We start from the raw sequence: 22,756 nt of genomic DNA on the forward strand, positions 1-22,756 counted from the left end.
CATTCATGTGTAGAAACTATATAAAGCCAATAAGGCTTATAGAAAGAAAAAGAAAAGTAAAATTAATTTATTGATAGCTAGCTCACCTTTTTGAGTGGCATGAAATGCATCCATATGTAAAGTAGCATTTACCAAACCAATTCTGAGTGGGTTTCATGTATAGGCCCTCATGATCTCTTAATTTGGTGGCTGTATGTATGCATTACAATGACCTCTAAAATTACCTAACCCCAACATAACTTTTAAATCAGCAAACACAATATATATATATATATATATATATATATATGTCCTGTTGAAATTAAATTGTACAAACAAAATTAATGAGAACTTTATATAAGTAGTTGGTCCATATATGATACGGAATATATGTGAACCAATAAAATTAGCTATGAAATCAAGTGCAGTGAAGTCACACCATGAATGTATCTCTATAAACAAGTCATTCTTTACAAACTAGGAACACCATGATTGAATATGTGAAAAACACTAAGAACCCATTACAGATTTATTAAAATTCACAGTGCTAAATCACTGTTTAAGTCAACAGACAGTATTTTTTAAAACAAAAGCTCATAGACCTAATTGTATTAAATTACCTAAAAAAAAGAAGATAATTGAGACCCGCAGACACTTTTGCCACCATAAAGATAGAGTATAATCAAGATGATTAAAAGAAGAAAAACGACCGCCATTGTAAATTGAAAATAGTTGGTGGCCTTTAATATATGCTGACCAATAGGTAGCGGACAGTTTTTTCTTAAATATTTTTTTGATGGGCCGAAGCTCTTTTGTTCTTTCTATTGGGCTTCTGTTCAATATATTTTCCAACTCAATAGGCCTACCTATCCGATGCTATTACACTTGGGCCCGTTTTGATCCAACACTTCTTCTTTTGTGCCAAGTTTATTCTCTACTCTATTTAATCAACACAAGTGAATGGTTTGGGTTAATTGGGATTTTCCTTTTCTGTCTAGAAATGGGCCATATATTACAACGTAGTGGACCTAATGAAGCATTTCATCCCCTTTTGTGCATGGTGAAATGAGATTAGGGGGCTCCGAAATTAGTTTCAAATTGTAGAGTCTACAATTGAAATCCAATGGCTTGAAACATGTCACATCACACAACATTTTTTTTTTTCATTTTTAAAATTTGTATGACATTTTCTTCACCATTGCATATGAATTGTAGACTCTAGGGAATTACGTAGCCCCCAAATCCGGTGAAATGTTTGGAACTTTGTTAAACACGTTCATCATCAACAATATAAATTTAAATGTTTGGAATTTTGACAATCAATCCTTAGAATTTCAAATAATTTAGGTTCTGTTTGGTATGATTATTGTTTTTGTTTTGGTTTTTTTTAAAAAAAAAGCAAAAATATAAAATAGCGTCTGTTTGTAATTCTTTTTTTTCTTTTTTCGTTTCTATGAAAACCTACAACAAGTTTTCTAAATTTTTAAAAACACAAAAAAAAAAAAAATTTCAGAACACCACCCACATAACGACCTTTTTTTTCTCTCGCACGACATGTGTACCTGCAAGGGCTAGGAGAAGGAGAGAGTAGAGATAGAGATAAAGAACTTAGGATATGCTTGGCTTTGTTGTGAAGAGAATGAGAAAATTAGGCAGAGAAATATCAAAACATGCAGGTAAAAAATAAAAATAAAACACTTGCATAAAACCGATTTGCCAGACTTGGACTGTCTTCACATGGCAAGGTTTAACAGAAATTTTATTTGCGGCGTTGGTGTCTCACCGTCCGCGTCCCCCCGGTTGCCTCTCACCGACTGTACCTCTGAAAATTTTCTTCGCAAACTCTTGAAATCTATAAACAACCAGAGAAAAAATGAACCATGAAAACCCAGAAAACAAAATCACACCCAGAATTGAAATAAAAAATTAAAGGAAAACCAGACCTCGCACATGCAACGTAATTGACGAAATGACCGGAAAAGGAACACTGAAGAGCAAATCAAGAAAATTACAGAAGATCAATCGAAATATGGAATTAGCTTGACTGAAGAAAGCGAGCGTATTGAAGAAGTATTGAAAAAAGCCACTCTTAGTCTAAAACTTTGTTAAAAGTATTGTCTGGCGATGGTCATGCATGGTAATGGAGGACTCATGGGGCCATAAATAGCACCAGACACTCTCGTATTCTCTCCTACAGAAGATGGAAACGAGAGCAGATATAAAGTGAGGAAGAGAAGAAGAGTATACGCTTTTTGGGAGTGGGAGAGGGAAAGGGAACAGCCATTGCAAGTTATGAGAATGGAAGGTTTGGGAAGAAGAGGTTTGCGGTGGTTTCTCCTCTTCCCAAAACCTTCCACTCTAATGATTTGCAGAGGTTTCTTCCTATCCCTTCTTCTTCAATTTCGTCATGGATTTACCCGGAAATTAATATAATTGCTCTTGAAGACTTTCTTGTTTTAGTTCAGAAAATTAAGGTTCCGTCTCACTACGAAAGGGAAAAGCTTGCATTACCCGAACCCATGTTTAGATGGCCACCAAAAATCAGATTTGTAGAGTAAGAGAGACGTTTGGAGGAGAAGGAACCAGGCAAGCCAGTGCAAGTTATAAGAATGGTGGAAGGTTTGGGAACAAGTGGTTAGGTTTCTCTTATTAATATCATGACTTGTCTTGTCGGGGAAATTATGAGAATATATGTATATATATACACGTGTAAAAATCATAATAGAGTGTATGAGTTATGAATTAGTGTTTAGAAGTTTAGAATTTAGGAGTTAATTTTTAGTATTTAAGGTTTAATGTTTAACATATATGATTTAGAATTTAATATTAATAATTTTTTTTTTAAAAATCTAGAATATTTTAATATTATAAAACCAAAATATTGAATCACACACTTTAATTCATGATTTAATATAGTTTTAATAAAGAATTAGAGCTATATATAACCCCCTAATGTACCAATATATCAGGCCCTGACCATATCTGTGGAGGTGTGGAGGTATAGCGCAGTAGAATAATCACAAGATATGTCACCTCAAAGCACAACAACCGACGACAATATCAATCGGAACAAAGGTCTATTCACCAAGCAATAAACAAAAGCAATAATGGAAGTAAAACAAGTAAGAGAAGAGAAGCGTACTAAGCCTGTGTCTACAAGGTCCGTGTACCACTGAACTACACAGATAAGTGGCTGTCCGGACATCATATCAATGTACCAATGTACCATACTCCAATGGCTGAAATTTCTTATTCCGCACTACAGTCATTCCAAACTGTATATCCCAGTAATACACTGATGGCGTATTTAAGTTTTACACCCGTGTATAAATTTACATACTGACATGTACAATACAACAAGTACATACATCATGTATTAATTAATGCATGTGTTGTCCATATAAATATTATACGTAGACAAACATATTTATACATACATGCGCACGTACACACACACTGATCGATACACAAGTTTAAGTTAATACTAATTGAATTAAGACAAAGCTAGCTGAACATAATGAGTTGGCGAGAAGAGATGACATGGCATGCGAACAAAATGGTGAATATAAACACGTACAATACAATGAGTACAAAATACGTGACATAAAAACAAGAGTGTGTGAAGGAGACCTCAACGAAATTTCCAAACTTACACGTACAAACCAATGCGTTAATACTTTAAGAATCGCAATAATCGAAACCAACAAAACAAAACAAAAGCTTGTCGAATGTGATCAAACTTCCTTGGTAGCTCAACACATGTACTCTTTATCTGCATAATGCAGCTTCAGATGGTCTAGATTAGTACCACAAAAATGACGAAATCTTGTTTATCAAGGATGTATGACTGAAAATAAAAGTTTTTTCGTAAGTTTCTCGCAGTGAGCGGGTTAAGGGACATACAAGATGTATGCAGTCTTTTCTCCGTAAAATATGCGAAGAGCCTGATTCCATGAGCTCTATCTTTTTTTTTTAAATAATCAAGCATCGATATAATCTAAATTACCATATGAATTTATTTTCCACCATGATAACTACATCAATGGAAGAAAAAAAAATCCTGCCAAGCATCATTGTTTATATTCTATCTTTTGTACTCCACCATGATTCATGAACACAGACATGCATGCACAGCATTTACACAATCACACAGATCATAATATGGACATCGCAATGCTTGACCAAAATATCCACACAAACTAAACTAAAACTAACAGACTTATTAATTTTCAATCCATGATCCATCCATTCAAAGATAAAAAAGAAAACATGAACATAGCTGGTGAGATAATACAAAGCACAGAGTACTCTTTAATGGACATACCAAATCTCTGTTTCAAATGGATCAATTACTACACAAATGATCCCCCGGCCTCATTGAATCCCCTCACGACGCCTGAGTCCATCGCGCAAGTTGTGTAGGATTAACAATTCCAGGTATGTGGACCCCATCTGACTTCATTATACTTGCCACCTCATCATATCTCCTCTCTTCCTCCTTCTCCTTCTCTTTCTTTCCTCCTCCCAGCTCGGCTTCCCTCTTAACCCGCTTCAATTCAGCTGAACCGCCGATCCTCACTGGTACGGCTACAGCCTCGCGTCGAGGGGGGACTACAAACTTCTTCCCAAACAGAGTCCCTTTTGTCAGAAACTCATACGCCATGTACCCAGCTAGTAGCCGATTTGAGCACATCGGCTCGACAACGGCTTTTGAACCTGCAGGTGGAGCCGGGACTGCAGCCGAGGGCTTAATAGGAAAACTAAAAGATTCCCTCTCCCTTCGCTTTTTTGATAGACCAGGTGGCAACATCCTACGAGCATGATGACTCATTGTAGTAGCCCAATACCACGCCACGTCAGCACCCCCGAAGTCCGATTGCAATACTAATATTTTTGAGGGGCAAAAACGTCAACACATCTTTATCGAGAGAAATGAGAGGGTAGCGTCCAATACGCGTTAAAATGGATTAGAAAAATGACTCGCCATCGCTGGCTAGAAAATAAAAATATTAAAAATAAAAACAGAAATAATAAAAATTCGTGGAAAAATTAACTGCAAAACGATAGATTGAGAGAAGGAGAAACGATAGAAAATTAAATCGGATCCAGATGGCGGAAGTGTGATTGCCGGATCTAGTTCACGGCCGGTTGTCCGAACGGCGGCGCAGTCAGTCACGACGATGAGTGGAGGAAATACAGTTATTAAGGGAAGTTCGAGTGGGAGAGAAGGGAAAATTTGATGGGGAATGAGAGATGCGAGTAATAGAAAGAAGATTTAAAATTATTTATAGAGTGAGTTATTTCTGGAATGCCCCTGCTGTTCATGGAAATGACGAAAACACCATTTACTTAACTGCAGTGAAGGAAAAAAACCCAGGTTATCTTTTTCGAACTTTCAGTCTCAGATGAGTGCCATTATTGCTGCGTTTTGTTTTTGTTAGGGGCTCGATATGTTTCTCGTGAACTATGATAGGTTTACCATTTTGCCCTCGTATTCCTATCTTGTTTGATTTAATTTCTACGCGCAATTTGTGTGGTAGTGCTAAACTGTGGTGGATCCATGATTTGAATTCACAGGAGGAACAATTAAGGGGTCCGGAGGTAGCGTTTCTGAAAAAAAATTTGGGATTATTTATATATGACACGAGGATAATAGTTTCAAGTAATAAAAAATTACGTATTTATTTATTATAATTGTCCTCTACGAGTTTTTATATTATGAAAACACCCTATTACAACATAATTAATAATAAATCCAATCAATTTTTTTTATGAGATATACAAAACAATTATTTAAAAATTGGTCACTAATCCGATTTATCTCTAGTTGGTATTCAAAAGTCATGCACATTTTTCCAATGATAGATAATGTTGCTTACCATGTGCGCGTTCTTTTAAATTGGGGTAGTAGAGATCAAGGATGAGAGTCTAGGCCACTAGGCTAGAATGGTTGAATAGGCTAGAATAAAATATATTTTCACTGTTTTATATTGATTGTGTTTGAGCATTGGGGACACCAAGGTTTAATTAGTGGGGGCACATTTTGTTTTATATATAAAAAATATAACTATCTTTTTTCACTGGGGGCACAGGCTCCCAGTGCATTGCAATTGGGTCCGTCTCTGGTGCTAAAGAACCCAATTTTATGTAACCCAGCCTTTCTCAAGTCTATGTGACAAGTTAACTCAACAAATGATTGGATAAATTTCAAAAGTAACGTTTTTCAAAACATAAATGACTGGATAAATTTGAAAATGAATGATTTTCTTACGCACATAATCTCCTTCCAAGAATTAGTGGCTTGCCATTGTCACTTAAATATGAAAACAATTAAATAATTGTCTAATTTATTTAGTATACTGGCGAGGACTCTTTTTTTTATTAGGTAAAGGCTTAAAAGCCAGAAGAAAACAGACTAAAGCAATGAATAGAGGGATCGCAACCACTATCCATCCAAGCATTCTGACGTCTGCTAACTTTTGCAATAGACCAACTCCGAACCCCAATCAACTTGCCTCTAATCTCATCAACCAAATTCTCAATCTCCCAAAACGAAACCAGGACTTAGAGCATCCAAACATCGACTTTTATTATCAGATTCTCGAAAAATAGTAAAATTAGTTATTTTACAGTTTTATACAATTACAATTTAACAACACTTTACATTAATTCCTCTAAATTGTACCCTATAACTTAAAATATTCATTTTTCAATCATTTTTAATATATTTTTATTTGAATTTTTGCTAATTATATTTTGAAACAGGGTTTGGGGAGGGGTAGGATTCGAACCCACGACTTTATGAGTGGGTGATCCCTTACATGTATTGTGATTATCGTTCAACTAACAGCTCACTTCACATCTACAAATCATATTGCTAGGCATAAATTTCATCTCAGTTACAACTTATAGGCAGAGCTACATAAAATATTATAGACATACAATCAAGTAAAAAGAGAAATCTGTAAAGGTAAATTTCAAATCTAAGTTTTGTCTCCATTTAATTCCGTTGAAATTATGTTAAAATGCATCTAAATGTGAAATAAAAATTCATAGTTTTTATGTGCTTATAAAGCATGATTATATTTTGAACAAACAAATATATTTTGACAATAAATAAATACTAGAGTCAATTTAAAGAAAAAATAATTAATGAGATATGAAATAGTAATTTATTAGAGTTAATTCAAAGACAAAAAATAAATAATTAGTCAAATGGGTCACAATAGGGCCCACTGAGTCACGTTTCCTTTTGCTGGTGATCACGGTTGTTGTGCGTCCAAGATAATAAAAGATTAAAACAAATAACTCCTCTACATCTAATTTACTATCTTTTACCACTGAGTTGTTGAATAAATTGTGTAGTGTTTAGTAAATTAACAAATAAATGACTTCATTTTTTTTTATATAATACTTATTAAAGTTCAACATTTTTCATATATAAATAATATTATATTTTATGATTTTCAAAATCTATATAATAAATTTTGTTAATAAATTTAATCTAATAAATATAATTTATTATTAAAATTAATTTTGAAGTATAAATTATTAATATCTTTATTACAAAATTAAAATGATTATCTTAAAAGTTAATAATATTATATTTTATGTTTTTATTTTACTTATTTTATTATAAATATTTTTATTATATTATTGTGAAAATATTGTTCTGTAAATCCCTCCCACATAATATTGGCTGTCAAGAGGTGAACTTGTCTGAAATTTTAAGAACAAACATAAAGGTCAACCTAATTGTGAGAACCAGAAAACTGAAAAGTGATTAGTCTGATAAATCACTTGATTAAGGTTGAAATTCAATGCTTAATTACCCGTAGTTGGCGGGTCCAATGCCAAATGTAGGATAGAGAGACTTTGACGAACTTCTTATTGAACAAAGAGTTGTGTTTGAGTATGTAAAGTATAGGCTTTAAGAGACAATGATGCAAATACTATAATTGTATGAAAATTTCATGTACAAATTCAAGGTAAAAATCCAACCTACAACTTCCAAGAAAGACAAACTCTCTCATAACCGTTAGGCTAAGAGCAAAATATACTACCTTGTGTATGAAATTATTGTAGCCCACTGGTGAATTTCTCCTTGACCATACCATATAGAATCGATAGGTCCTGATTTCTATTACTACTGGGAAAAATACTATTTTGGCCATGTATTGGATTTTAGTCCAACTTAAGTACGTTTTTGTCAGGTGGAAAATTTATGTGTACGCGGGCTAACAGCTCGAGTTTAGGCTTATATCGAATGTCTAAAGGACAATATTATATAGTGTTCTTGGCTTCTCGGCTACCCGATTTTCGTTAGGTATAACTTCAATAGATATAATTTCATCTTGTATACCATCTTTAGTTTTCATCAGTTTAAATATGTATTTATGTTAATATTTTGAGTTACTTTATGAGACCAAAGATCAAGATGAATCTCTTATCGATAATATCATTTCAAGGAATTGCACTATAGTAAATAATCTTAAAAAAAATTTCTGAAGGCACTACCCTTAAACCCTTGCTAAAATTTTTCGAACTAATCAAAATGATATCGTTTTTAATCGTAGTCCACCCCAACATCAATTCCTAATTTTGTAGAGGTTCCACATTCTGAAGAGAAAATTAGTATGTCAAAGTTCCACAAAAATGGAGTAAGTGTCTAATACAATATCACTCGGACTTAGAACCTTGTAGTAAATCTACGTCCATATCGTCTTGCTTCGCTTCTTAATTCTTATATGTCTGAGGGTGACTGAGTTAACCACCAAAACCTTTTCTTTTTACGTACTGGTGACTGAAGTTACGGATCGAGTTAAAGGTCAAAGCCCACAAAAGAAAGCGCATGATTTTCTGGGCTCAAAAGAAAGCCTCATGACCTTTTCCACTCGAGAAATTTTATTTACACCACATAAACTACTAAGTTTACACAATCTATTTTAACAATATAAATTTACATCCCTATTTTATAAGTTTACACCAAATATTTAATGAATAACCTAAGTTACCCTTCACGTGCAAAATTGGGATTAACAAAGCGTCAAGTTTATACAACTCTCATCAACAAGAATTTGGAGCCATGTTTAATATATATATATGTTTCATATTTCTTCAAATTTTGCTGTGAAATTTTCATATTTTTACGGATCAAAACAAGTAGAACTTGTTCTTGGCACCCAAATCAACAAATCAAGAGATACACGGTTATGAGCTAAGATCTGAAGGGTCAACACCATCTCCAGCAAAAAAAACCTTGAAAGATGATAAAGTAGAGACAAAAAAAAAAAAAAAAGGAAAACCCAGATATCCAAATCTTAAAAGAAAACAAAATGAAGGGATTTTTGGTTATCTAGGAAGATGAAGAGATGCTAATCAGTCCAAGATCTACTATACGAGAACAGAAACTATGGATATTGTTAGTAAATTCCATCTTCAACACTTTTAATCAAATCAATTTTGTTTTGTAAAGTTTTTGGCAAGTAAATTTTTTTTTTGAGAGAGAATTGTTGTGTAAACTAATAAGTTTCTAATTCAATATTTAAATACGTATTTAATATTTATTTTCAATAAAGGACATATTTATTATTCCAAATAGAGATATATATGTAAATGCGCATAAGATCATGGGCCGACCCACATAAAATATGTGGTTAGAAGACCTTTTAGTTCAAACTGTTATCACCTTCACCAGGGCAACATAGACCACAACTTTTTCAAAAGTAATATAACGAACATTACATTTTTTTTTTATTTAAAATTGGATGGAGAGGGGGATCGAACCCTAGATCTAATGTCTATGTGCGAGAATGCATTACCAGTGCAATTGGAATTCATTCCCTAACAAACATTATTTTTGATGTCAATATTCTAGGAATCCCATTGAATATTTATTGAAGATAATGAGTTCATTCCCTAACAAACATTATTGTTGATGTAAATACTCTAGGAATCCCATTAAATATTTATTGAAGATAATGACAATGAGAGCACCTAATCTTATAATTTGGGTCATCATTCACACACAACAGTTTGTCCGCTTTGGACCCATTTGAAATTAAGTCCCTCACAGATTTGTCCTCCGTGGGTTAAGCCAGGGATGCCCGGCCCAACTGACCTCCAAGATTTACTCGAATAACCGGTTGTTGTAAGTTAAGGGAGTGGGCCACCCTTATATGTTAGATTATTATTAGTCCACAAATCACCGATTTCTTCAATTTAAAAAGACCTCGTGCCATGAAGGCATCTTAGACATATTCAACTCATCTTTTAAAATAAAAGATTGAAACAAATAGTTAAATTTTATTGAACAACATGGGAGATTTGAGCAAGATAAAATCATTGATCTCTCCTTTTTGGGTAGCTTAGAAACCTCTTCAAACCTCACTTTGTAACTTTTGTAAAATTTTCGAAATCGATTCGATCAACTGATTTTCTGAGAATACTGACGACTGAGAGAGGGAATAAGTCATTCCTTATCTGCATGAATGGATCATAATTTGCATTCGTAAGCCATAAAATATTTCCAATCGAGTTATCTGGTAATGGCATGCACCTCTCTTAACTGAATTATATAAAATTGATGGCTTAGAAGCATTCATGGCGCATTTCCATATGAATCCAGAGACCACTTCTGCTCGAGTTGGGTTAGGAACTTGTGCACTACTTCTTGCTTTAAACTTGAGAGTAGATATGCTGGCAGCATTAAAACAAAATCTCTTAGTAATTAACTTACCTTTTCGTTAGGTTGAGAGTTAACTACTTCTGCGATAATTGCCGGTACATGAATGGAAGAAAGTTGTTTTGGTGGAAAGTTTGAGGCTGCCACATTAAGATCATGTGCATGTAAAGTTGATCATGACCATGATTTAAGAAAAGCATGGAAGGTGGCTCCATCAATGATTTGGTGCAAAAAGCAGATACCAATAGCAATTCCTCCGCAGGAAAATATATATATTCGCTTTGACACCTACTTGCACTGCCATTTCTAATGGCACACTACATGCACCAGCTCGAAATGGAAGGAATTAACTTACTGAGTAATTCAAGTTTTGGAGGTGAAAGACAATCAAACATCTCACCACTTACTTTGGCTTCCTTGAATAAGACTCCCGAGTTAGAACTTTCGACAATGAATCTTTCAGACAAGCTAGTTTTTCTTCGATAGAGATGAGGGTACGTACCATGCTGATGAGGGTAAAATAGCACTAATGGAACATAAATTGGTTGAATAAGCTGGTCTAAATAGGAAAGTTTGAAATTTTTTAGGTTTTTGGGTGTCGGTAAAGATGGTTTGATTGATTCTTCTTTTTGCAGTGGAATGAAACTCCATCTTCCCCGTTTTGATTTTGATGAACAATGCAGTGAAATGTTTCTGAATCATTGTTACTTAAAAAAGAAGAGCAGGACACACTCGATTTTTTTTTTTTTTAAAATTTATTTTTGATATAAGCTGCAAGCCAACTCGGTTAATTTTGAAATATAAAAATAAAATAGTGTACATGCTTGTCAACTCTCCCATGTCTTTCCAGACTATTAACTATATTTGGTTTCAGCACAAATGACAAGGATTAATATTATTTAGAAAATGACAAAGTGCCAAATACATGTGGCAACCCAAACAATCCAAATCTACAAAGCACCTAAGTGGCATGTCCATGTCATTGCCAACTGTAAAATTTTTATCTCTCTTATATTCACGCTACTGCCTCATTAATTCTCACTCTCTCTATTTCTCTCTCTTCCATCCTTCTCTCTTCACCTCTTTCACTTCACCAGCGGCAATGGTGGTGGAGGACCGGACTTTCATATATCGGACGAGATCTTGGCGGTGATACCGATATATCCTTACGATCAACTGGATTTGGCGCAGAAGGTCACGTCCATAGCGCCTAAGTGGCTATGCCTTAATGATTCTGACAGAAGCACCAATGAACCTCGCCCTCCACGGATCTGTTGCTGAATGCTTTCATAGTGGCTTGTTGTTGTAGATCTGAATATTTATCTCTTGGGTTTTAATTTTGGTAGGCATTAATCTGAACTCAACTAGAGAGGTGTTGAAGCTATTTAGAGGTTTCCTACTGTTTTGCCGTCATAAGTTATGGAATAAAATAGAACATTGAGTTTTTGACTTTCGAGTGATCTTCATTGGTGTTTTGTGATTGTTAAAAGCTTGATTTGTGACTAATTAGGGAAACATTGTTATATTAATTCCATATAAATTGAATTCTTCTCTTAATTCCACAAAGATTGAAATAACTCAAAGACCATAATCTATTTATTTATCTATTATGGTTGACAAAATTCAGTGGAATAGCTAATTCAATTGTTTTAAATCAATGGAATAGTTTTATTTCATTGATTTAATCAATTGAATAAAGCTATTCCGTTAATTAAAACAATGAAATAACCGTAGACCTCATATGAAATTCGATGAAATAACCATTATTACATCATTTTACAGAGCAGTACATGCCTATGAAACTCAAATACATTGTTATACTAAAATTAGTGGAATGACATACTAAAATCTATGGAATAACAATTTATGGAAACTCAAATACATTGTTACATGATTCCGACACAATTTCAATGTTTTGCCATGGTTAAAATCAATAGAATAACTAAATACATTGATTTATATCAATTGAAATAACTAGATGTCTTAAAAAAATCAATGGAATTGACACTAAATCAATGGAAAACTATTCCAACAACTATTCGGCCATTCAAGGGTTGGAACCTGTAGAGCTCATCAAGGCATTTCTAATGGTCATGGTGGTTCGTAGAGGCGTGGCCTACAGTGACCGGATCAAACTCCAAAAATTTCTTTTTGCTACGACTTTAAGGTGAGATTCCCGAGAAATAGGTGACGTTTGGCGGCAAACGAAGCTGGAGATGAGTCATGGCATTCTCACACTTCAATTTGGTGGGTTGGCGGCTCCAATCTATGGCCGGATGGTCCGTCTTGGTTCTGGCAGTGAGTGAAAGAAAGGGATAGGAGAGAGAGTGTTGTCTGGGAGTGTTTCTGGTAGAAGATAAGAGAGAGTTTCCTTTTTTGAATTTTGAATTTTTTCCACTTAGATTGTTGACATGGCCATGACACATAGATTTAGGCTACTTGAACTGCCAATTTTTGGGTCAACTAACACTACTGTTAATTGTTTATTCATTTTGTAGGAATATGAGTTTATTTAAGTTCTATTTTAAGGTTAAAATATTATATATGTCCTTAGACTATAACAGTTTTTTCGATTATGTCCTTAAACTATTTTTTTTCTTCATTCTATCCTCAAACTATTGTTTTCCACATGGTTTCTATCCTGAGTCAGCTTTCCGGTGTTGACTCCGGCGAAAATGCTGACGTGGCATCCATGTGATTATAAAATAAAAAAAAAAACTAATTTTCGTTTAACACGTGTATAATTAATTAAAAAATAAAATTCAAACCTGCTTCAGTGTAATTTTTTTAATTCGTTTCTCTTTTGATTTTGATTTCAGTTTTCCCTAGATTATTTTGATTTCAGTTTTGATTTTATTTTGGTTCGTTTTCTTTTTTATTTTTTTTAAAATTTATGATGACATGGGGAGTTAAATCAATTAAAAAATAAATCCACATGTCAATCTCGTCGGAGTTCAGATGACACGTCAGCATTTTCGTTGGAGTCAACACCGGAAAGTTGACTGAGGAGAGAAACCATGTGGAAATTAATAGTTTAAGGATAGAATGAAGAAAAAAAATAGTTTAAGGACATAATAGAGAAAAATGTGATAGTCTAAGGACATATTTAATATTTTAGCCTCTGTTTTAATGACCTCTTGCTGGACTTGTGGGGCTTAGTCTTGCCAAAGGCCCATGCATTAGGCCCATTCAACATAAGGTCGTTTGCACCAAGTAAAATTTCATTGCCCTTGCCACGCGTCCATTGATGATTGGATGAGAATGGCCATTGTTGAGTCTCATACTGCCACATGTCATCATGTACTGGAGGTCATTATTGGTACAAACAAATTTATAATGATATTTGATAGAAGAATGAAATAAATATATGTATGTATATATTTCATTAGAAATTAATGCCTAAACAATTAATATTTGCTAATTATTGACCTACATATCTCAAGATTCTTGATTGAATATAATTAATTGAGGAATGGTACAATTGATGCGTAAGTTTCACGTACTAAAGTCAACCTAAAGATTGTAGGAGATAACCATGTAGATGTAGGGACAAATTTGTGTCAGATACATATATGTATGTTACATATGTATCAATATATGTGCATGTAATTAATCCGTCTTAACAAACCACAACATTTGGAAAATTTTCTCTGTTGTCTGTTTGAATCATTTCTACCCCAAATGCGTGATTATGGATTTATGGTTACAAGATTAAATGCAGCGAACTGAAAGTTGTTGAGATTATTTAATGCACAACTTGAAGAGGGCCTATTATAAGAACCCCGTCCATTTGTACAAAATGTTCCATAGACAAGCTCCTTTCCTTTCCTTAGATTCAAACGAAAAATGAGAGGTGGCATGAGGAGAGTTGGTGGTGTGTTGTCTTTGCTTTGTTTTCATTTTCTGTTAGTGAGTGTGAGTGTAGTTGCAGGAGATGATGACGTGAAATTGAAACGTGATGTGGATGAGAAGAATTTTTTCCTAGGTTTTGGGAAGGGAGGTGGTTTTGGTGTGGGTGCGGATGGTGCTGGCGGTGGATTTGGAGGCGGAGGCGGTGGAGCAGGGGGTGGTGGGTTTGGGAAGGGAGGGGGCTTTGGTGTTGGGATAGGCTATGGTGGTGGAATTGGTGGTGGAGGTGGCGCTGGCGGTGGGGGTGGAGCTGGTGGTGGCATTGGAAAGGGTGGAGGCATTGGAGGTGGTGGGGGTGCTGGAGGTGACAGCAGTGCTGGTGGTGGTGGCATTGGAAAAGGAGGTGGAATTGGTGGGGGTGGCGGAGCTGGTGGTGATTGTGGCAGCATTGGAAAGGGAGGTGGAATGGATGGTGGAGGTGGAGCTAGTGGTGGTGATACTGGTGGAGGCATTGGAAAGGGTGGGGGCGTTGGTGGAGGCGGCGGAGCTGGTGATGGTGGAATCGGTGGAGGTATTGGAAAGGGTGGGGACATTGGTGGCGCTAGCGGAGCTGGTGGTGGTGTTGGTGTTGGTTGGGGCATTGGAAAGGGAGATGGAATTGGTGGTGGAGGTGGCGCTGACGGAGGCATTGGAAAGGGTGGTGGTGAAGGTATTGAAAAGGGTAGGGGCATTGGAGGCGGTGGCGAGGGCGGGGCTGATAGTGGTGCTGGTGGAGACATTGGAAAGGGAGGTGGATTTGGTGGTGGCGCTGGTGGTGGTGGAGGCATTGGAAAGGGTTATGGAATCGGTGGAGGTATTGGAAAGGGTGGAGACATTGGTGGCGGAATCGGTGGTGTTGCTGGTGGCGGCATCGGAAAGGGGGATGGCATCGATGGTGGTATTGGTAAGGGTGGTGGAATTGGCAAAGGAGGAGGTGGTGGTGGTGGAGGGGGAGGCGGAGGCTTTAGAGGGGGAGATGCATGTGGAGACTGTGGTGACAATATTGATGGAGGTGGAGTTGGAAGTGCAGGTGGAGGGGGAGGTGTAGGTGGAAGTGGAGGCTTTGGTCAAGGTGGTGGCATTTGAGGTGTCATTGGATTGGATGGGGTGGTGTGGAATTGGCCACCCATAAACTCCACGTTGCATGCATGCATGCATGGGAGTGTCATTCTATATAATATATATTAAAAAAATTCCAGTACTTGGTGATCTAATTTCCTGATTAGCTAAGAATTGCACACAAAAAGAAAAGAAAAGAAAAAGAAAGAAAACATAATTCCCATATAAGACATTCGCTAACAGTATATCCTCGTATAGTTCTGAAGGACAATGAGTTAACCAAAGAAATCCAGAAAATATTGGAAAAATAACACCTTCAAATTAAACTCCATGAAAACAATTACTCCTGCAGAAAGTTCAGGATCATGTATTCGTCCACTTCTAAATCTTCATCAGTCAGCCCTATGAGCGGATTACAGAAAATGAAGTCAATTAAAAGATGGATTTTCACGCAATTGATAAGAAACAAAGGCCCAAGATTTGGTGAGTAGCCTATGAAAAATGAATCCAGAATGTGTCGAATGTAAAAGTACTGCAAAAATAGCGTAATCGTTTCAACTGAAGTATCCAACATAATAACCAGGAAAATTATGAAGAAACAGGAAATTGTAGGGTACAAAAGTACAGAGGAAATGGATGTATTGGTTAGTTACTTCTTACGAAGATCTACTCCAGCCTTCTTGGCAACAGCATCCAGTCCATTCTTTTCTATTGTTCTCAAAGCCTTGGTTGACAAACGCAGTTTTACAAAACGCTTACCGGCTTCCCACCAAAGCCTTTTGTATTGCAGGTTCACAAACTGCAACCTCTTCGTCTTGTGGTTTGAAAAGGAAACTTTGTTTGCCCTGTTAGCCTTCTTCCCAGTGAAAGGACATATTCTACCTGATAACGGATCATGTATGAGATAGGTAAATGTACATGAATCATTATACTGGTTTCAATAAAGATCAGGAAGTGGTTATAGAATATAAAGCTAAACAAGTTTAGGTCTGAGGTTTTCACTCATGCCTTCGAGACAAAATAATAACTTGACTTTTTCTCGTTCGTCACATGTTTAGCAGCAGAACCTAGTTCGGATCTTGGATTACAGGATAAAAAAAAAATCTCCCATTTAAATATTGCTCTATAAACCCTTATCTGAAAGGTAATATGAACTCTAATAGTGAATGGAAACATGATAAGGAAAGCAAAGCATTTATCCTCTGTTGGTTCATTGCAATTGCTTTAAGTAGTGCCACAGCAAATAGATATACAAGTTTGCTAACATATTTTCGTTTAAAAAGAGAAAATGATGGAGGTTGTAAAAGATAAAACTATGTTCATACTGATGTCTCTATGAAGCAGATAAACAAGGCGCTAAAGTAAGCAGAAAAGCTTGATATAACCCATATCAGAAAACAGGTTAGTTTAAGGAGTGTACACAGCACACCAGAAATAATGATTCTGCACATGGATGTCACATCCATGAAATGATTGGAAAATGAGTTATCTTTTATCGAAGTTTAAGGCCCAAGTTACAATTTTGGAACAGAGAAGAAATTCAAGAAACACGATGCTTTATCATACTGCCTACACTTTCTCATGGATGAAAGAAAATAAAGCTCATATTCTAAGGATATCTTCCAGTGAAAGTTAAAAGAAAACAGTCAAATCTTTCCTACTATAACGTGCAAACATTTTTCATGTTGGAGACTTGGGCATACCCATAACCTGACATACTCAAGTTCTCTTTGAAGGGGCAGAATCAATGTCATTCCCCTCGAGTTTTGGTTCTTTCCTCACCTTCCTTCCTTTGTTTGCTGCTGCAGTAGCAGCCTTTCTTGTTTAGTATCCATCATCAATCCAACCTGAAACTAGACCTCATTCTTATGGTAATTGCACACCCCACTTCAAATATATTCTCTTCTGTTTTTTGGTCATTCAATCTATCGGAAACAGCACAAAAAACCCATTTCTCATGTGCAGAAAATTCCAATGGCATTCTCCAAATCCACTAACAAATATCAACTAATTCATGACATAAACTATTTTTAGTACTCAGAATGCACAGATCTTGAAAATTTTACGCACATCAAGTATCTGGCTTATTTCTTCTGGAAGTTGTTTACATTTAGGTGGCAGATACAAGGACATAGACGCTGAGAAGCTTGAGCATTTGGGTGATTCTAAAGTGTAATGCAATGCATTTGCATAGCCTCGAATGCCTTGGATTAAAGTCAACTTATAACTAAAGCAAAATTTAAGAAAAAGAACAACAGTTTGTGGACCTAAATACTCTTCGGAAAGTAAATCATATTTCCTAAGAAACAAGATGAAGAAACATCACCCAATGAATGTAGCAGTAAACGAAGTACCCAGGGCCGGCCCTGAGCAAGGGCGGGCCTGGGCGACCGCCCAGGGCCCCCAATCTGGGGGCCCAATATAAATATATGTAAATATACATAAATATACATATTTGTCAAAACTCGAAATTAGGTTACACGATTGCAGCTTCACCCCTTAATCCTTATCTGCTGTTGTCTGCTGTAGAAGACCAGATTTGAACAATTGGAATCGTTTAGGGTTTCTTATTTTTTGGTTGTTGTTGATGTTGCTATTTCGTCTTTGAAGAACAAATTTGAACAATTGGAAGCATTTGAATGTATATTTGGCTTTTTATTTGATCCTAAGAAGTTGGTTAAGATGGAATACAACAATTTGAAAGAATCTTGTATCAAGCTCGAAGCTGCTCTAACACATGGCAACAAATCAGATATTAGCTCCGATGACTTGATTAGTGAATTGCAAGTGTTGATCATTTATTTACCTGCAGGAACAGAGACAGCCATTCAAGTTCTTGAGTTTGTGGAATCTTTGAATTGTTTACCAAATGTTTCTATAGCTTCTAGAATTTTATTAACTGTTCCAGTAACTGTTGCATCAGCAGAGAGAAGCTTTTCTAAGCTAAAATTGTTGAAAAACTTTTTGAGATCAACTATGTCACAAGAGAGGTTGAATGGATTGACCATCTTATGCATTGAAAAGCATATGTTGAATAAGTGTGACTTTGAGGTTGTTATTGATGATTTTGCTTCTCAAAATGTTGTGAGATCTAAGATATTTATGTGATTTCATGTAATTTTCAAAATGTATAATTTTTTTTTCCAATTTTTGTAATGACTGATTATAAATTTTATGTAATGAAATTCAAGGCGTGATGGCCTAGCCTCCCAGATTTGGGTTCCAGCCATCAAAAATTTCATGTGTTGTATTTTATGTTTATATAAAGGGCCTCCAAATAATTATATGCCCAGGGCCACCAAAAGGGCAGGGCCGGCCCTGGAAGTACCCTCCATGTAACAGGTATCAATCTACATATACCCATCAAAATTATAAACTAAACGTGCGCACGAAATTCACTTGTCTTTCTACCTAGGGCCAATACTTGGTAGGAATTCAGGATTAGCAGGGTATGGGTCAATCTGCATATACCCATAAGTCAATCCATCATACATGCACACTCAAACGTACATCAAGTTTCATACATGCCTACTAATTTAGCCGTGAAGTTGAGTTTAATTCAGAAACTCAAAATTCTCAAGTTTCCTAGATCCCAAACAAATGTGAACTAAAATTGAGTGCAAAAAGAAAGACAAAAACAAAAAGGAAAATAAAATCATTCCTGCAATCGCAAGGAAACTAAGTGATAGAAGCTTACGGGCAACAGGCTGAAGAGCTGGCTTGAAAGGAGCAGAGAGAGTTGTTTCCAAGACTGACGGGTCGCAGGAAATTTTAATTCCACTCAATTGCGAAGTAACAAAGCCTAGCTCCGTAAACGCTCTGGTTTTAAGAGAAGGTGGTCTCTTCGAGAAGGAAGTACACCCAAACGAAACCGTTACTGCTGTTGCGGATGCTGCCATGGCGTTCTCCTCCTTTCAGGGATTGAAATAACTTGCGGTGGCTTGGTGTTAATTGTGAGAAGAGAGTGCGAAGTGTGTGATTGGATAAGGATATCTGCGTTTCATGCGGCCAAGTCGTCTCTGCGAGTCTGTGACTACCGAGAGATTCATTCTTCGCGTGGACAATTGGGCCGAGTGGTTCTTGTCCGCTGATTATGCCCATGGGCTGTAGCTGACATATGACTTGACAGAGCCCAGGCTAAAAGCTTTTAAGTTTGGATTGTTTTTTAAGCAAGAACCATACATACAAGTTTATTTATTTGTTTGATATTTGATATAAATTTAAACTCCGATCATAAAATCCCACGCACATAAATTAAGATGACGACAGGATAAGTTAAGCGATAAATTTTTGAAGAATGTTATCAGATGCCTTAAATATGCACTACCTCCAATTATGGTATTTTGCTTAGTCGATTCGGACGAGGAACCAACTATGCACTTCTTATATGATGAGATGGATTGTACAAAAGAAAAAATTCAAAGCAATTTCAACAATGTCACAAGAAAGTAACTACATCTTCAACTATTTTATATTTGTTTGAGTCCTAATTCTTAAAATTTGAATACACCTAATTCTTATTTTATATCCATTTGAAGATATAAGCCTATTTGGAAAATTGTTGATGAAAGATGGAATAACCAACTTCATAAGCCATTGTATGTTGCAGCCCATTATTTGAACCACAGATACATTATCGTCCAAAAACTTCAATCCTAATGATAAAGATGTTAAAAATGGGTTGCGTGACACCTTAGAAAAGTTGGTGAATGAACGAGATGAAAGACATAATAGCACCCTACATATTAATACTTTCCCTCATGCAATAGCCATGTTTTCTAAGGATGGTGAAATGGTTTTGCTTGGTAAAAAGCTTTCTGCTAGAATACTTATGGTGACGATGTTTCTGAAGTTCAAAGATGTGTTATGCGAGTGTTAAGCCTGACTTTTAGTTTTCTAGGTGTGAACGTAATTGGAGCGCACTTTAGATTGCAAGACTATGTTTTTTCAGTATTAGATTAATATTTAGTAGCATCAATTACTTCATGCTTGCTATGTTATTTATTTCATTTTAGGTTCATACCAAAAAAAAAAATATTTACACCAATAAAAGATGAATGGCCTCGTATTTGTTGAGTGGATAACTGGGAGTGATGTTGTTTCCTCTAATGAGGATGATGATGTTCCTGAAATTCTTGGAGATGTTATAGCAGAAGATGATGTTGATATGGAACTTCTTGGTGCTTCTGATTGGTGGAGATGATAATCTTGAAGCAAATGAATTTGAATTAGTGGATGATCAAAGTATCAATATGAATGAGATGGTGGAGATGTTAATATCGAAGACTTAAAAACTTGTTTGAGAGTTCATATGTTTGGTTCTCAAATGTTATTGTTTATTTTTTTGTTATTTGAACTTGTTTTAGACATCTTATCTTACCTTCATAGTTATGAATTTATACTATATTTATGTTGACTATATATGATGTTGAAACTTATTATATATTTATGTCGTGTTTTATGTGATTGTAGGACATGTTTGCATAACATTATTGATAATTATATTTAATTCTACAAAAAAAAAACATAAAATCTTATGATTTCGATTTTATACCCCTTTCCTATTTTAGGTAAAATTCCGATTTTGATTGCCTTGGAAGCAACTCTCAGGAAGTTAGGATCATTTTATCTACTCCATCCGTTCCATTTTAATTGTCCTCTATCCATTTTTGGGATGTCCCAAAATGTATGCCCATTTCAATTAATTAAAACTAATTTCATCTATTTTTCTCATCTTACCCTTAAATTGAAAAGCTGATGGAGTGAATTCTTAATGAGTCATTGACATCTTAATTGTCCTCTATAAATGAGGATATAAATGTCAAATTGAAATGGAATAATGCAATTTCTTAAACTGTGTGTAAAATTGAAGGTGACAATTAAAATGGCACGGAGGGAGTAATTCTTATTCTAGTTAGAATATCAATTTTATCAAGAATGTTCAAAGATTGGAAGTGAAGATGATGCTAAACTTTTGGAAATTGATTTACAATTTTATAATTAATATCAAGGTGGAAGTTAAATGTGTTGGCAACTTACTAAAACCAAATGTTTCACTGTTAGTTCTTATTACAAGCATCTTATCATATCAAAATTTCATTTTGGGGAATCTAGATTCCCTTGGTCTTATGCTAGGAAGCCAATAGCTCTTCCAAAAGTGATTTCTTTTGCTGTGAAGTGGTTGGGAAAAAATTCTCACCTTAGATAACCTGCATAAAAAGGGGTAGCATATGATCAATCCATGTAACTTCTACAAGGCAAATTCGGAATCCATTGACCATCTTTTGTTGCACTGTAACTAGTCAAAAACCATATAGAATATTTTTTAAAACTTTTGTTAGTCTGGTTCAGACTCCTCATCACAGTTTTAAGGCTGAGCTTATGGCATGGAATAATTTTTCCACCTTAATACAAAAAGAAGTTGCAATTGGTTCCTATGGCTATTATTTGGTGCTTATGGAAGGAAAGGAACATGATAACTGTTATGACTTAACAAAGTCCCACATATTGGGCATTGCCCAACCAATGAGTTTATATAGCTAAAACCCATCTCTTGCATATAACAAAGCATTTTCTTAGTCCAAGTGAGTTGGGCTTTGTCCCACAGGCTTCGACCTATAATAGTTAGGGGTGAATATCGGGTCGGGTTCCGGGTTATCGGACCGGGTCTGACCCGACCCGATATTTTTTTAGAAGTGAAGACCCGGTCCGATAACCCTGTTAAAAATTATCGGGTTATCGGGTTTCGGGTCACCGGGTTACCGGGTTTATCGGACCGGGTTTCGGGTGACCCGATACCATTAACAGTGCCAAATCCAAGACCAGAAAACCCAGTTTCTGCTTTAGCTGTTTCTCCATTCCTGGGTTTCAGACTTCAGTCATGACATCCCATAACCTTAATCTTCTACTTCGTCCTCAGTTGTTACTTCTGGATATCATCATTGGGACTCGAATGCCAAATCCCAACGATCCTAAAGATTCAAAAAATCTTTGAGACCGAAGCAACGGCAAAGACGACGTCGGCGTCGGTGGGTTGCAATAGTAGTGACTAAATGGATAATCTTCGTTGTCGGCGCCGTTGTTGCAGTGGTAGTGACCTAGGCTGTAAAGGTGTAAATGACTAAATGGGGGTAATTGTAAAAGTAA

General features: G+C 35.8%; 3 protein-coding genes across 3 annotated transcripts; 1 reads left to right on the forward strand and 2 right to left on the reverse strand.

The window, feature by feature from the left end:
• Window positions 1-1,625: 1,625 nt before the first annotated feature.
• On the reverse strand, window positions 1,626-5,332 carry LOC120014662. The gene is made up of 2 exons (XM_038866714.1): window positions 4,304-5,332; window positions 1,626-1,831 (listed from the first exon to the last, which is right to left on the reverse strand). The coding sequence occupies exon 1, from the start codon at window positions 4,808-4,810 to the stop codon at window positions 4,367-4,369; it is 444 nt and encodes a 147-aa protein (XP_038722642.1). The 5' UTR covers window positions 4,811-5,332; the 3' UTR covers window positions 1,626-1,831; window positions 4,304-4,366.
• A 9,177-nt stretch (window positions 5,333-14,509) lies between these two features.
• Window positions 14,510-15,637, forward strand: LOC119995172 (glycine-rich cell wall structural protein-like). Its single transcript, XM_038841588.1, has one exon. It carries the CDS (start codon window positions 14,510-14,512, stop codon window positions 15,635-15,637), a length of 1,128 nt encoding a protein of 375 aa, XP_038697516.1.
• A 432-nt stretch (window positions 15,638-16,069) lies between these two features.
• LOC119984135 (50S ribosomal protein L28, chloroplastic-like) lies at window positions 16,070-19,639 on the reverse strand. The gene is made up of 2 exons (XM_038827986.1): window positions 19,308-19,639; window positions 16,070-16,492 (listed from the first exon to the last, which is right to left on the reverse strand). Exons 1-2 carry the CDS (start codon window positions 19,507-19,509, stop codon window positions 16,260-16,262), a joined length of 435 nt encoding a protein of 144 aa, XP_038683914.1. The 5' UTR covers window positions 19,510-19,639; the 3' UTR covers window positions 16,070-16,259.
• Window positions 19,640-22,756: the final 3,117 nt, after the last annotated feature.

This window comes from Tripterygium wilfordii, chromosome 1 (assembly GCF_013401445.1).
Source record: "Tripterygium wilfordii isolate XIE 37 chromosome 1, ASM1340144v1, whole genome shotgun sequence".
NCBI lineage: Eukaryota > Viridiplantae > Streptophyta > Magnoliopsida > Celastrales > Celastraceae > Tripterygium > Tripterygium wilfordii.